Source organism: Mustela nigripes, chromosome 15 (assembly GCF_022355385.1).
Source record: "Mustela nigripes isolate SB6536 chromosome 15, MUSNIG.SB6536, whole genome shotgun sequence".
NCBI lineage: Eukaryota > Metazoa > Chordata > Mammalia > Carnivora > Mustelidae > Mustela > Mustela nigripes.
The window spans coordinates 19018876-19031735 of record NC_081571.1 but is presented as its reverse complement, the minus strand read 5'-3'; the positions used below and the strand labels follow the sequence as shown (position 1 = coordinate 19031735).

General features: G+C 36.6%; 1 protein-coding gene across 6 annotated transcripts in view; it reads left to right on the top strand.

The window, feature by feature from the left end:
- TRPC4 (transient receptor potential cation channel subfamily C member 4) overlaps positions 1-12860 on the top strand; it is a 143753-nt gene that overhangs the window by 78433 nt on the left and 52460 nt on the right. For all 6 annotated transcript variants that reach the window (XM_059377425.1, XM_059377424.1, XM_059377423.1 and 3 more), the window contains one exon: positions 10551-10887. In XM_059377425.1, the coding sequence (XP_059233408.1) occupies positions 10551-10887 (337 nt within the window). The remainder of the gene's footprint in view (positions 1-10550; positions 10888-12860) is intronic.

The window sequence follows — 12860 nt, the reverse complement described above, 5'->3', positions numbered from 1 at the left end:
AACTCAGAATCAAATAGCCATGGGGAGAAAACTGACTAATTTTCCTAGTTTACGCCTGAAATAATGACATCTGATGTTACGACAGCTCATCATCAGAACTAAGGAGTGATACTGAAGTGGTATTGAAGTGAAAAGAATTGTATTCTTTTGAATACAAAAAGAAGCCAAGAAGCCGGCTTGATAGTACTGGTCACAGAGGGGAGGTGGGTCATTCTGAATGTGCTTGTGACACCAGCAAAATAAGGACAGACATTTTTAGACAACTTGCCTGAGATGAAATTAACAGGCAATAAGCTGCACATGCTTGAAGTGAATACTTTGACAAGTTTTTATAATACGGGTACAACTGTGAAAACATCACCACAATCATAATAGGGAACCGATCTGGCACCCCACAAGTTGCCTTTTGCCCTTTTATCATTTTTCTCTACACTCTTTGGCCCCTTCTCAGGCCACTGCTGATCATCTTTCTGTCACTGTAGATTAGCTTGCATTTTCTAGAGTTTATATACATGGAATTAAACCGTATGTGCTTTTTCCGCCTCCAACTTTTCATTCAGTGTCCTTATTTTGAGGTTCAGCTGTGTGTGCGCATCGATAGTTCCTTCTTTTTTATTGCTGAATGTTTTTGCATAGTATGGTCATGACCCATTTTGTTTATCCATTCACTAGTTGCTGGAAATTTGAATTGTTCTTGGTTTTTTCTACAACAAACAAAACCACTATGTTTGTATGTAAGTCTTTGTATGGACATATGCCTTCTTTTCTTTTACATAAATGCCTGAGACTGGAATGAGTTTATCCTATGATAAATATAGGTTCCAAATTGTTTTCTAAAATGATTACATTTTGATGAGTAATGTATGACAGTTCCAGTTTCTCCATATTCCTACCAACTTATATCATGGTTAGTCTTTTTTTTTTAATTTTAGCCATTCTAATAGATGTGTCATGATATCTTACTGTGGTTTTGATTGCATTTCCCTAATGACAAAAGATGCTGAACATCTTTCACATCTATATTTGCTATCATTATATCTTTTGATGGTGTTTGTTCAAATCTTGCCTCCCCCTTTTTTAAAATTTAGGTGGTTTGTTTTCTTTTTATTTCTACTTAGATAGTTGAGTTACATACAGTCAGAGGGAACTGGAGTTAAACAACATTGTTTTTTGATGCCGGGAGCTCCCTAGATCTTAACTTGGGCCTTGAGTGAGAAGAGAGGGGCTCATGTCTCATGTAGGTAAGAGCTGTGTCACTACACAGTATTTGCAAGTGGGTGGATAAGCAATCCAAAATAGTTGACCCAAAATAGTTAATTATAAATTCACTGAGCTATATGTATCTCTGTGACTTTAAAGTGATAATTTCCTAATAGGAAAAAAAAATCTACTGGAAATTTAACCTTAGGCAAAATTCTACGTAGTCTTAGGCTAGAGATTTCTATTATATACCTGATCTCAAATGTCTTCTCTCAGATCATCAGCATCTGTATATTTCTCCCTTTGTCCTTAGAGTTGCTCATCAGCTGTATAGTACTGATCCAGATCGGGATTTCATGCCTCTAATTTTTTTAGCCACCCAAATTCTGGTTTTTGGTTTTTTGTTTATTTTCATTCCATTGTGTAAAAGCCTATCTCAACTAGGTAACATGTGTATATACTTAGTGTTTTGCTTGCCTAAGCAAGGCACCATCTTAAGCCAGTTAAAATGCACCCATTTCCAGAAAGCTCTTAGGAAGAAAATTTAATTATAGTAGTACACTGATATAGAAGATGGTTTTACATACAGAACTTTTTTTTTTTTTAAGTAGACAATCTTAAACTTGACTCATATGGATAGCTGGCTGCCTACATGTTGACTCTCCTCACATCATCATGTTATTGATAGCTTATTCTTCTTTATTGCTCCTAGCCCATTGTCCTTTATCATTAATTCTGATGAGATAATAAGGAAATAGAAAAATAGAATCAGAAGAGGGAGGCAAACTGAACATTGAGTGGAAGACAGTTTTTAATAGTACATACAGATTAGAAATATATTTGGAGCACTTAAATAGAGCAATTTTTATATAAACTATAGAACCAAAAGCTATATGATAGGCAACTCCTAGAAAATGAGTAATTGGGGGCACCTGGGTGGCTTAGTTGGTTAAGCAACTGCTTTCAGCTCAGGCCATCATCCTGGAGTCCCAGGATTGAGTCCCACATCAGCTTCCTCTCAGTAGGGAGCCTGCTTCTCCCTCTGACCTCTCTCCTCTCATGCTCTCTCTCTCTCTCTCAAATAAATAAATAAAATAAGAAACTTAAAAAAGAAAATAAGTAATTGGAAAGTTGGGGAGACTGAATTAAATTATGTCCCCCCAAGTACCCTATGGGGTTAGGGTCCTAACCCCAAGTACCTCAGAATTTGATCATATTTGGGAAAAGAGTTATAGCAGATGAAGTTAGTTAAGATAAGGTCATATTGGAGTAGGATAAACCCTTAATCCAATAGGACTGGCGTCCTTTTAAGAACAGAGTAGAGGATGTGAATGAAGCACCCAGCCATGTGAAGAGAGAGACAGAGATTGGAAAAATTCAGCTGTTAAGGCAAGGAATACAAAAGATTGCCAGCTACTACTGGGAGGTAAGAAAAGACAAGAAAAGATTCTACCTTAGAGCACAGGTTTCTCAACACCTTGATTTTGGATTTGAAACTTCCAGATCGTGATATAATATATGCTATTATTTTAAGCCCCCTGGTGTGTATGGTGCTTTGTAATGGTAGCCCTAGGGAACTAATACAGTAAGCAAATATATTTTAATAGAGCTTTAGTAATCATATGAAGATCTAGTTTACAGACAAAACCTTTCAATCTTCACAAGGATAGAGGTGCTTTGGGGTAGAAAACTCAGTACGGTTTTCATTTGCCCTCATATCCTGTGGGTTACAGGTTGAGGTCCTTTGAAGAATTCCTTCCGATGGCTACAGGTCTACATTTTCAGTAACCTATTTCCTCGCTCGTAATAGCTTACTCCTTATTTCCAGGTCATCTTCATACATGCTTTCACGATCTTTCCGTACAGATTAAGCTGCGTATTAACTAAGGGAGTTATCACAAGGCGGCTCAGACCAGGGTGTGGACAGGCAACGCTGGTACTTGCGGCAATTGGAAATCCTAACCATGATGCATCTCTCACTTTTAAGAACATGACTTGGGTCGTTTTTAAAACGCAGAGAGAGGGAAGCCCGTAAGTTAATAATCACTGTGAGAGATGGAGGACTAGGTTAGCGGCAGGACAGACGGGATGGGGAGGCAGGCAAGCGCAGGAGGAATTTGCTGCCAAACAAGCCTGGGTGACAATGAGAGGAGGTAGGGAAAAAGAATGAAAAATGACATCAAGGAATGATTCCCTTTGAAGAGCCACTTTACCCTTATTATTCTCTGCTCTAGAGAGTGATGACAAAGGCTGGCAGAGGCATGTGAAACTGTTTTCTCCTCCGGCTCTTTTATATGCTGTTTATGTTCCGTTCTCCCCTCTGTTGTCCTACACGCTGGAGCAGAAAGTGCTGGTCGGTCAGTTAATGTGTGGGCTCTGCTGTTTCCAAAACACATAGCTTTCCTCTCTGCATCGCGTAGACTAGTTAAATTCATTCCAACCTCAATAAACAGATAATTAACAACTGAGTGTTATTTTTAGCCCAGGAAATATGTTAGCTAAGATAGTCTGAGGAGCCGTTGTCAGGGAGGCAGAAAGTTCAGTGGCAAGGAAAAGAAATTAGCGAGTATAAAGGAAATGACTTTATTCTTGACCTTGAGACTACAGCGAAAAACTTGTCTGTTTATAGGATCTAACACATTTGAAACAAATATAACTCCTCGCTTATATCATCTATGTGTATAAATTGGCAGCATCGATGAGAGACTCTGTTCTGTGATATCAACTGTTGTTTCTGGAAAGAAGGTATAAGGACACTCTATTTTGCAGGGTCTTGTACAATTTAATTTTCTCAGAAATATGTGCTCTATGCTACGTGAAAGGAGACAGGGAAAGGAAGGGGAAAACAAAGGTGACTCTATCCTTCGTCTTATAAGTCTAACTGGTATTCATTCCCATTGTGTCTCTTCTTTTTCCTTCCTGGATTCTCCTTCTAATGGAAGATGGTCCTCCGGAAACGTCTCCCCAGGAGACGGTGAGGAAAAGTGGAACACCCTTTGTGAACATGCCACTCCTAGGTGCAAAAACAGATTGTAGTTCATCAGAGGCCGAGCAACCAACCCACTGAGGGCTGCTCAGGATCAGAACCAAACCTACTTCCATTTTCCGTCTACCATTCACTCTTATTATTCACCTACATGATTCAATGGTCGAATGGTGGTTCCTTCAAAACTGTATAATTTTTACCTCCATATCTCTACTCATTTGTAGGAAACCTTCTCGGTAGCCACCTAGAAATGATGGGCAGTTTTTCATCCATCTGCCGTAATAGTTTAAAACAATCTTTATATACATCCTGAAGAGAGGGGTATTGATGAGTGGATGTGGAATTTCTACCAACTGTTGCCCTTTGTGATTCAGAGAACAATATTTATTGACTCTACCTTCCTATTACCTAAATTGGGTTTTGTTTATTTGCCACATTCAATAATTTAATGTATTCAACATTGGGTTTATCACCTCCCACCTTATTCCCTTTGCCTCTGCATTTTCAACTTCCCATTACTGCCCACTCATATCCCAGCTCAGTTGCCAAATCAATTTTGAATTTAGGCCCAGAAATGATGTAAGAAGTTAAATCCTGCCCCTGCTTCGCCAACACTATCAGATGGAGATCAGTTGTCATCTTCCCTTCTGGATATGGAGACATCAGAAGTGGTGCCTTAGTAATTCCCTTTGAGCTATTCCTTGCATCCCAGTCTGCAAATATGAATTTGACCTTTCTGTACAAAGAGAGTAATCAGGTGATTTAATGACTAGGTAGGAGAACTTAATAGCGCCAAGGGGTTTGTTGGCCAATATAGTCTGCAGAGGAGAGGCTCTAAAGTTTATCAGTCAGTTTTCCTGACTAATTTTGAGCTTTTTTTTTTTTTATTTATTACGATGCCTTCTCAGATATGATTGAAACTTCACCAATTTTTTAACTTTTCATGAGGCTAATAAAAAATACTCAACTACTTACTTTATTGGTATTACCTTATGCTTAAATAATTATCACCATCTTCTGAAAGTAAGTTCTTCTAGAATCTTTTAAAACATGGGTGTTAACAAGCCTCAAGGCAATCCTGCTGCTTACTCCATTTTGAGAACCCTCCTCTCTGTGGCTAGTTCCCCTCACCCAACTTCTCATTCCATCCACAGCTGAATTTAGCCTAAAACAAAGCCCCCACACGTACACACACTATATACCCCAGCACCCCACTTCCTCACCGCAGACTTGCTCCTAGGATTTATAAGTGTTCAAATGCATGTTTACATTGAATTAAAACTACTCTTTGAGCAATTATCAGATACAGTGGAGCTAAATAGAACTTTATTAGACAGCAAATTCCTTAAACCAGTGTTTATCAAATTTTAACATTCATTGGAATCACACTGTCAGATGTCAGTCCTATTCAGCAGGTCCAAAATGGCGCCTAAGGTTTTGCCTGGTTGATGAGCTTCCAGCTGATGCCACACCAAGCAGCAAGGACCTGGACTCAACCACTGCCTCAATAAATATTTTCACCCATGTCTCAAAATATGACTATGGTTTCCCTTTACACTCTATCACTGGTACATTCATCATTGATAACAATAATGACTTCTAGCACAAGGGATAGCTCACCTGAACAGACCCACCTCCATCTTCAAGTATTTAACAAGATATTCTCTATATCTAAATTAAAATACATCCACTTACTACTGGGCCTGTCAAATTCTACCCATTATTTCAGATTTAACTTACAAATTCTGCTTGCTATCTTCAGTTTTCCCAGACTGTTTCATATTGGCACAATCCTTCCTAGAGTCTCTACCTCTTTTTTAACAAATTATATAGTGCTCTGTATTGTTATATTCATCTGTACTAGAGACTGTGTGCTAGATGTGTGACTTCTATGCATCTGACAGCAAAGTCATCTTCACTGAACTGAATCTGCTTACTCATAACCTTAGTAAGAAGACAGACCTTAAGTGAGGAAAATGAAAAATAAAACAATTGGAAAAAATTAGAAAAACTGGTAGACTGGTCACATGATCAATCCCCAACATATGTTGAGTTCCCAGAAGACAGACTTATCCAGTTCTTCCAGATCTTGGTCCTCTCCACACTTACCTATGCAAGGTCCAACTCACAGATGATGCTACTGGCTTAATTAAATTAGGGGAGGACCAGGTGAAAATAATGTTTGTTAATAAAGTAGCAGCGTCTGATCAGTTATGCAGCATAGTGGGGCTCTAGGAGACCAGAACTGTTTTAATTAGGAACACAACTAGAGCTATCTCTAAGAGACAGGGACAGGCCCAGATGGTTAAAGGGCATTGGGAGAGATGAAGGAAATTAGGGACTGAAGTTGAAGAAAGCATTTCTAGCTATGGACATAATTCCCTAAAGCTCCTCAGCCTACAAATCATCCTTAAACCTTGCTATCAACTTTACAAAATGAGCTGTTGGAAAGCATTCCTGGGCAGAGGAAATGAAACCCCAAAGGATATAGATTATTCTTTAATTGCTCAGAAATAAACAGTAAGACCCAGTGGAAACTGTGGTCCTTTTTAAGCAAAGAAAACAGATTGCCTATATGTAAATCACTCTAATACATTCAACTCAAAAGCTTCAATTCTCTGGAGACTCAACTCAATTGAGACTGCGCTGTACTATCTGACTTAGTCAAGATGCATAAAGTAGCCAGGTTGGTTGTCCCCAGAATCTAGATTTTGCTCTTACAGAGAATATGGCTGCAGTTTGCATCTTGGATACAATTTTTAAACTAGAAAATATATTTAAAAACTGAAAAGATGAAGAAAGAACAATTACCAAGTAAATCTGATCAGTAGTTATTTTAATTACTAGGGCTCCTTAATTTTTGAACTCTCTTCTGTTGATTTTGTCCATATGCAGTTAATATTTAATTCCTCTCCATGTAGGAGTAAGGTTTCTTATTTTGCTTCAGTAAGGTTTCAGTTTTTGGGTTTTTTGTTTGTTTTTACTTTGTAGCTTTACCCTTTCTCTTCATCATTTTTTTGTTTCTTCTATGGTGTTGAGTGTTTTAGTATTTTGAGTAGTTGTTTTAAAAATCATTAATATTGGATCTCACTTTATTTGTAAAAATTAGATTTCAATAACATTTATGGTTTTTTAATATTTCAAATATCATGATTCAATGATTCTATATATAATCATGAGATCAGGCTTTTGAAACTTTCTTAAAAGTTACTGAAAGGAGGGATAGAAAGTTTTTCCTTTTTTTTTTTCTTAAGTGTCTTTTATAAATGCATGGCACAAATGTGAATTTGAATGTTCCTAATGTTTTAATATGAATTTTAATGTGATGGCAGGAGTTGTACTAGAATTGGCCAACAACTGAAGGGAGAAGGGAAGCTGTAACTCAGTGTGCCTGAAGAGATACTCCACTTTCCCCAGTTCTGGAAGGGTAGTTCCTGTGACTCAATGTGCAGTAGAAAGATGATACAGGGGAGGTAGGAGCTGTGGGCTCCCAGCATGCGTGGCCCATCTGGGGAGGGCTTTTTTGGAATGGCCCAGTGGCAGGTGTCAGACATAGGATGGCCCCTCTCTGAGGAGGTCTTTCAGAAGGAGATGGAGTAAAGCTGGTTGTTCTTGTAAATAATCCAAATAAACCAGGAGACTGGCAGTGGGGTTGGGGGACAGGAAGAAAGAGAAAGAAAGACAGGAAGGGGGAGACAAAGAAGAAATGAAGTACACAGTGAGCATGAAAGAAAGGAAAAAAAAAAAAACCCAAAGAATAGAAAGAAGAAGGGACACATGAGACAATGAAATGTTTTAATCCACTTTAGCAATTAAAGATTTAAAAAAAAATCATAATCTAGAAGTTTAATTCTTTTAATCCTTATTTTGGTAGCTAATTGAACATGAAACCCATTTTTTCATAAAAAACCTACTAATTAATAATGTACAATTTGGGGGATGCTGGTATAGACATGTAGTGAACAGGGATAGTAGAGAAAGGATATAAAACCATTGTGAGGGCATTTATATTCATAGTGATTCTTTTTGGGTTATTACATTATTCCTTTGGGTTCCTTATAGGAATAGTATTCCTTATATGAATACTTACGGGTTATTTCAATCCTATGATTTAAAAAGATTTGTAGTAAAATAATATCCACATTTGAGGAAACTTGTATATTATATACACTCACTTCTACTCTTCTTACAATCCTGTCTCTATTCTCTACCTCGACATAGGCCCACTGTGTCAGTGTTTAGTAGAAAATCACGTACCCTCTTCATTTACTAGACACAGATGTATACTTTCCAATAATTAAAGAAAAAAAAATTTTAAGAAAAACATTAGTAAAAATTAAGGTTCACCTAGTGCTTGGCAATGGCAGGTGTTCTAGAAGGACTAAATAATTTGCTTCTTCTAGGTAATTTAACACAGTCTATATGTGTGTATTGGGCAACAGAAATTTTTTATCCAAGCAAACCTTAAATGCTCCTAATAAAGTTATTTGTTTAATTGTACAGGGGTGTTTCATGTTATAATGAGATTTGAGCCAAGAAGTGCAGAGGTGGTTAGTCCTAGAATTCACCCAGATCATGTTAAACAAAGTACATACCTTTCTTTTACTTTTTCTGTGCGTATTAAATATGTTCATACTTAGCCCCTCATAGTGTTTCTTCAGTTTGTGAATATTAATGAGATATTATAGCAACTGCTTGTTAGATCTTGTATTTTCTGTAAGCTAAACTCCCTTTTATTAAGGCCTTTCATCTGTGCTAAATTCTAATGGTATGAAGAATATTTTATATGAAAAACTAGAAAGAAGATGATAGACTGATTTGTTTATAAAATGCTGATGGGAAGGATTGTGTATGTGTATCGGGGGGCAGGTCTTTTAAAAAGAACAGAGCTTGTTAATGACTTAATCACTCTTCGCCATTACTCTGCAGATACATCAGCAAGAACTCTATTTTGATGTCAAATACCTGACTTTGACCAGAATAATAGTCAAGGATGGTGTTAAGAAAAGCTGTTCTTTGAATTATAAAATCTGATTTTACTAATTACTTGCAAGTAATAAACACAGCCCATGTCACCCAAGTCTTAAAGAAATGCAGTATTATTTTATCTATATCTATTTAACTTATTATTATAAATTTGATTTGATTTATTACATATTTCTTTGCCTGCTATATCCTTTGATGAGTAGGGCTTCTAAGACAAGGTGATGAGAAACAGTTGCATGAGAAATCATTTCATGTCCAGCCCATATGTTTGCACAGCTGGACTACTGAATTGCTCTTTCAGTCAATCATCCTGTTTCTGTTTTCACTCTCAAGCAACTTTTAGTTTGTGATAGCCAAGGCTCTTTATGTGAACTCCATGATTTTTTGCTTGCTTACCATCAGAAAAGAGTAAGGGCAAAGTCTTGTCTAAAGGAAATTCATACAGGCTAAGACTGAAGAAGAAATACAATGCCAGTAGAGTTTTTCTAAGTCTCTTACAAGAAACTGAAGCTTCTACTGCAGCCAGACTGCCCATAGGGCATCCCTTAAACATTTCTTGGCAGTGTGTGTTCTCTCTTTCCACCATACCTTGCCTTTAACTGCCTTCCCCTCTCTTCTCTGCTTATACAATCTGTCCCTTCAGAGCCTACATGTACTGGGAAGCATTCTTGGACCATTCTGTCTGGAAGAAGTAACTCCCTCTGAATTTGTATAATGCCTAGCTGTCAGTCTCAATGAGAAAGGGAGTGTGCAGAAAAAAAAAAAAATCCTGGAGCAGTTAGTCTAATATTTTATCCTTTACTAGATCTGTAACCTTGAGTAAATTTACTGACCTCTTGTAACACCCTCTATCCTCATCCTTAAAAGAGAGTAAGGAATATACCATATCTCCAACATGTTGTCAGGATAAAATAATGTTGTGTTTGTGAAATGTTTGGTTTATGGTAATTTATTATACTTAGGCAAAGTTTCTGTTTTATTTCCAACAAATTCAGCTATGATGATCTACAGTCTGGTAATCTTAATATGCTTTCATGTATGTTTTTCTTATTGCCTCAACCCAAATGTTAAATAACCCAAAATGTTAAATAAATGGGCTTTATTCACAGAACGATTTAAAGGACTTTTTGATTAATTATAAAATTGTTACTTTTTATAGATTTTATTTTTTTAAGTAATCTCTACACCCACATTAGGTGTAGAGATCTCAACCCCAAGATCAAGAGTCACATACTCCACCAACTGAGCCAGCCAAGCATCCAGTATAAAATTATTTAAAGCAGGACTTCTGGCTTTCAAGATAAATCTGTGGTCTTACATAAGAACTGAAGCCACCGCATGTACACTGACTCTTCCTTTTCCTTTCCTTTCTCTTTAGTTTGTTGCTCAGCCCAATTGTCAACAACTGCTTGCATCTCGCTGGTACGATGAGTTCCCGGGCTGGAGGAGACGGCACTGGGCGGTGAAGATGGTGACGTGTTTCATCATAGGACTTCTTTTTCCCGTCTTCTCTGTGTGCTACCTTATAGCTCCTAAAAGCCCACTGGGACTGTTCATCAGAAAGCCATTTATCAAGTTCATCTGCCATACAGCGTCCTATTTGACTTTTTTGTTCCTGCTGCTGCTTGCCTCTCAGCACATCGACAGGTCAGACTTGAACAGGCAAGGTCCACCACCAACCATCGTCGAGTGGATGATATTACCGTGGGTCCTGGGTAAATGTGTTACTATAGAAAATATAATAAAAACGTGTTGCTGCCATGGAATTTCGTTGCCCAGAAAAGAATAGTCATTAAAGTTTTGGACGTAGGCATACTTAAAACAGGTTCTTGTCATTGCAGCTCCAAAGCTTAATCCCCAAAACTAAATAAATACTTTGCAAGTTTTGGGGGACTTGCTCCCAGACGCAGCCTATGAGAAGTAACTCTAGGTTTTAGGATTTGTGATTTCAGTGATTTCATGTCTGTGAATGATTTGCTGGGTATTTTTGTTTGTATGCTTGTCTTTTAAGATCTTCAACATATCTCATTGGCTATATTTTCTTAATTTTCTTAATAGATACACCTTCTAAAAGACAAATATAAATCACTTTACACAATTAGTAATTCTACACATAAAGTAACTATAAGCTTTCTTTAAGATCAATCCATTAAGTTTATCTTCAAATATATATTCAATCAAATATATTCAATCAAAATAATAGGAAATTAAACATTAGAACATCTTCCAATCTCTCTGTTCTTTCCATAGAAAGAAAAATGTTTGGGGATCTGCAGCAAATCTTGGTAAGGTAGAAAACTTTAAAGTAGCTGGTAAAAGCTTTGTTTTCCTCTCTTCTTGTTATTGTAGCCATAGTTAAAATTTACATTTTAATTATTCTTTCCTCTATCCTACTGTGGTTTGCTGAGAAATCACATTTTCTCAATTTAGCCCATCATTTTAAACCTCTCTGGTATCATATCCATCTCATCATTTAGTAATTAGAAAATATGTGAAAATTTCATGATTCAGAGTCTCAGAAGATCAGTTTGGCTTAAGTGTCAAAACAACTGGAGAGACTGTAAAATGTGGAAAAGGCAGGAAAAAAAAGGACTATATCTCAATCTGACATAGATACATTCTTCAATTTTAAAGATTATAAATACTCTAAATACTGACTATAAAAATAGTTCATAACAACAAGATTTGATATATTTTACAAATATATTAGAAAAAATACCCTTTTTTCTTTTTTTTTAATTATATTTTTTTATTTTTTATTAACATATAACATATTATTAGCCCCAGGAGTACAGGTCTATGAATCTCCAGGTTTACACACTTCACAGCACTCACCATAGCACATACCCTCCCCAATATCCATAACCCCACTTCCCTCTCCCTACCCCCCTTCCCCTGGCGACCCTCAGTTTGTTTTGTGAGATTGAGTCTCTTATGGTTTTTCTCCCTCCCGATCCCATCTTGTTTCAAAAAAATATCTTCTTAAGTGACCTTTAAGATAGAGTACATTCTCATTAGTCTGACATGCATAAAGTGTGATCTTGCTTAAATTAGAAAGAAGGTTTAGATAACTTGTGTTCTTTTTGCATAAAATAATTATGATATTGCAGTTGACAGTCAATATAAAATAAACATGCATATTCACATTTAAATTAAATATTTCACATTAGGAATATGTTCTTTGTGGAGTTTTCTCCATAGAAAATTTCTTGTAAATAATTCTTCCATCCAAGTACTAACCAGGCCCGACCCTGCTTAGCTTCCTAGATGAGACGAGATGGGGCACGTTCAGGGTGGTATGGCCATAGACTCTTGTAAATAATTCTTAAAGAAGCATTTAGGAGGCTAAAATTCCCATTATGGGTGACTTATATGGAATGTCTAAAATTTCTGATATTCCAAATGAAATACAGAATATTTAATTTTGAAAAATGTTATAGATACAGTGAAGCATAAACAGATATAGTATTTCTAGACTTTTCTTTTATGTAACTAATGAAAATATGTAGAGTACTTTCTATGTAGTAAGTACAGTACAGGTCAATAGTGATACAAAAGTTAAAAAAAAAAGAGAGAGAGAGAAGAAAAAAACATCCTTGCCCTTATGAAGCTTAAATTTTACTAGAGGACCTAGATAGATAATAAACAGTGAGATATGTTGCTTAATGTCAGAACGTGGTAAATAACA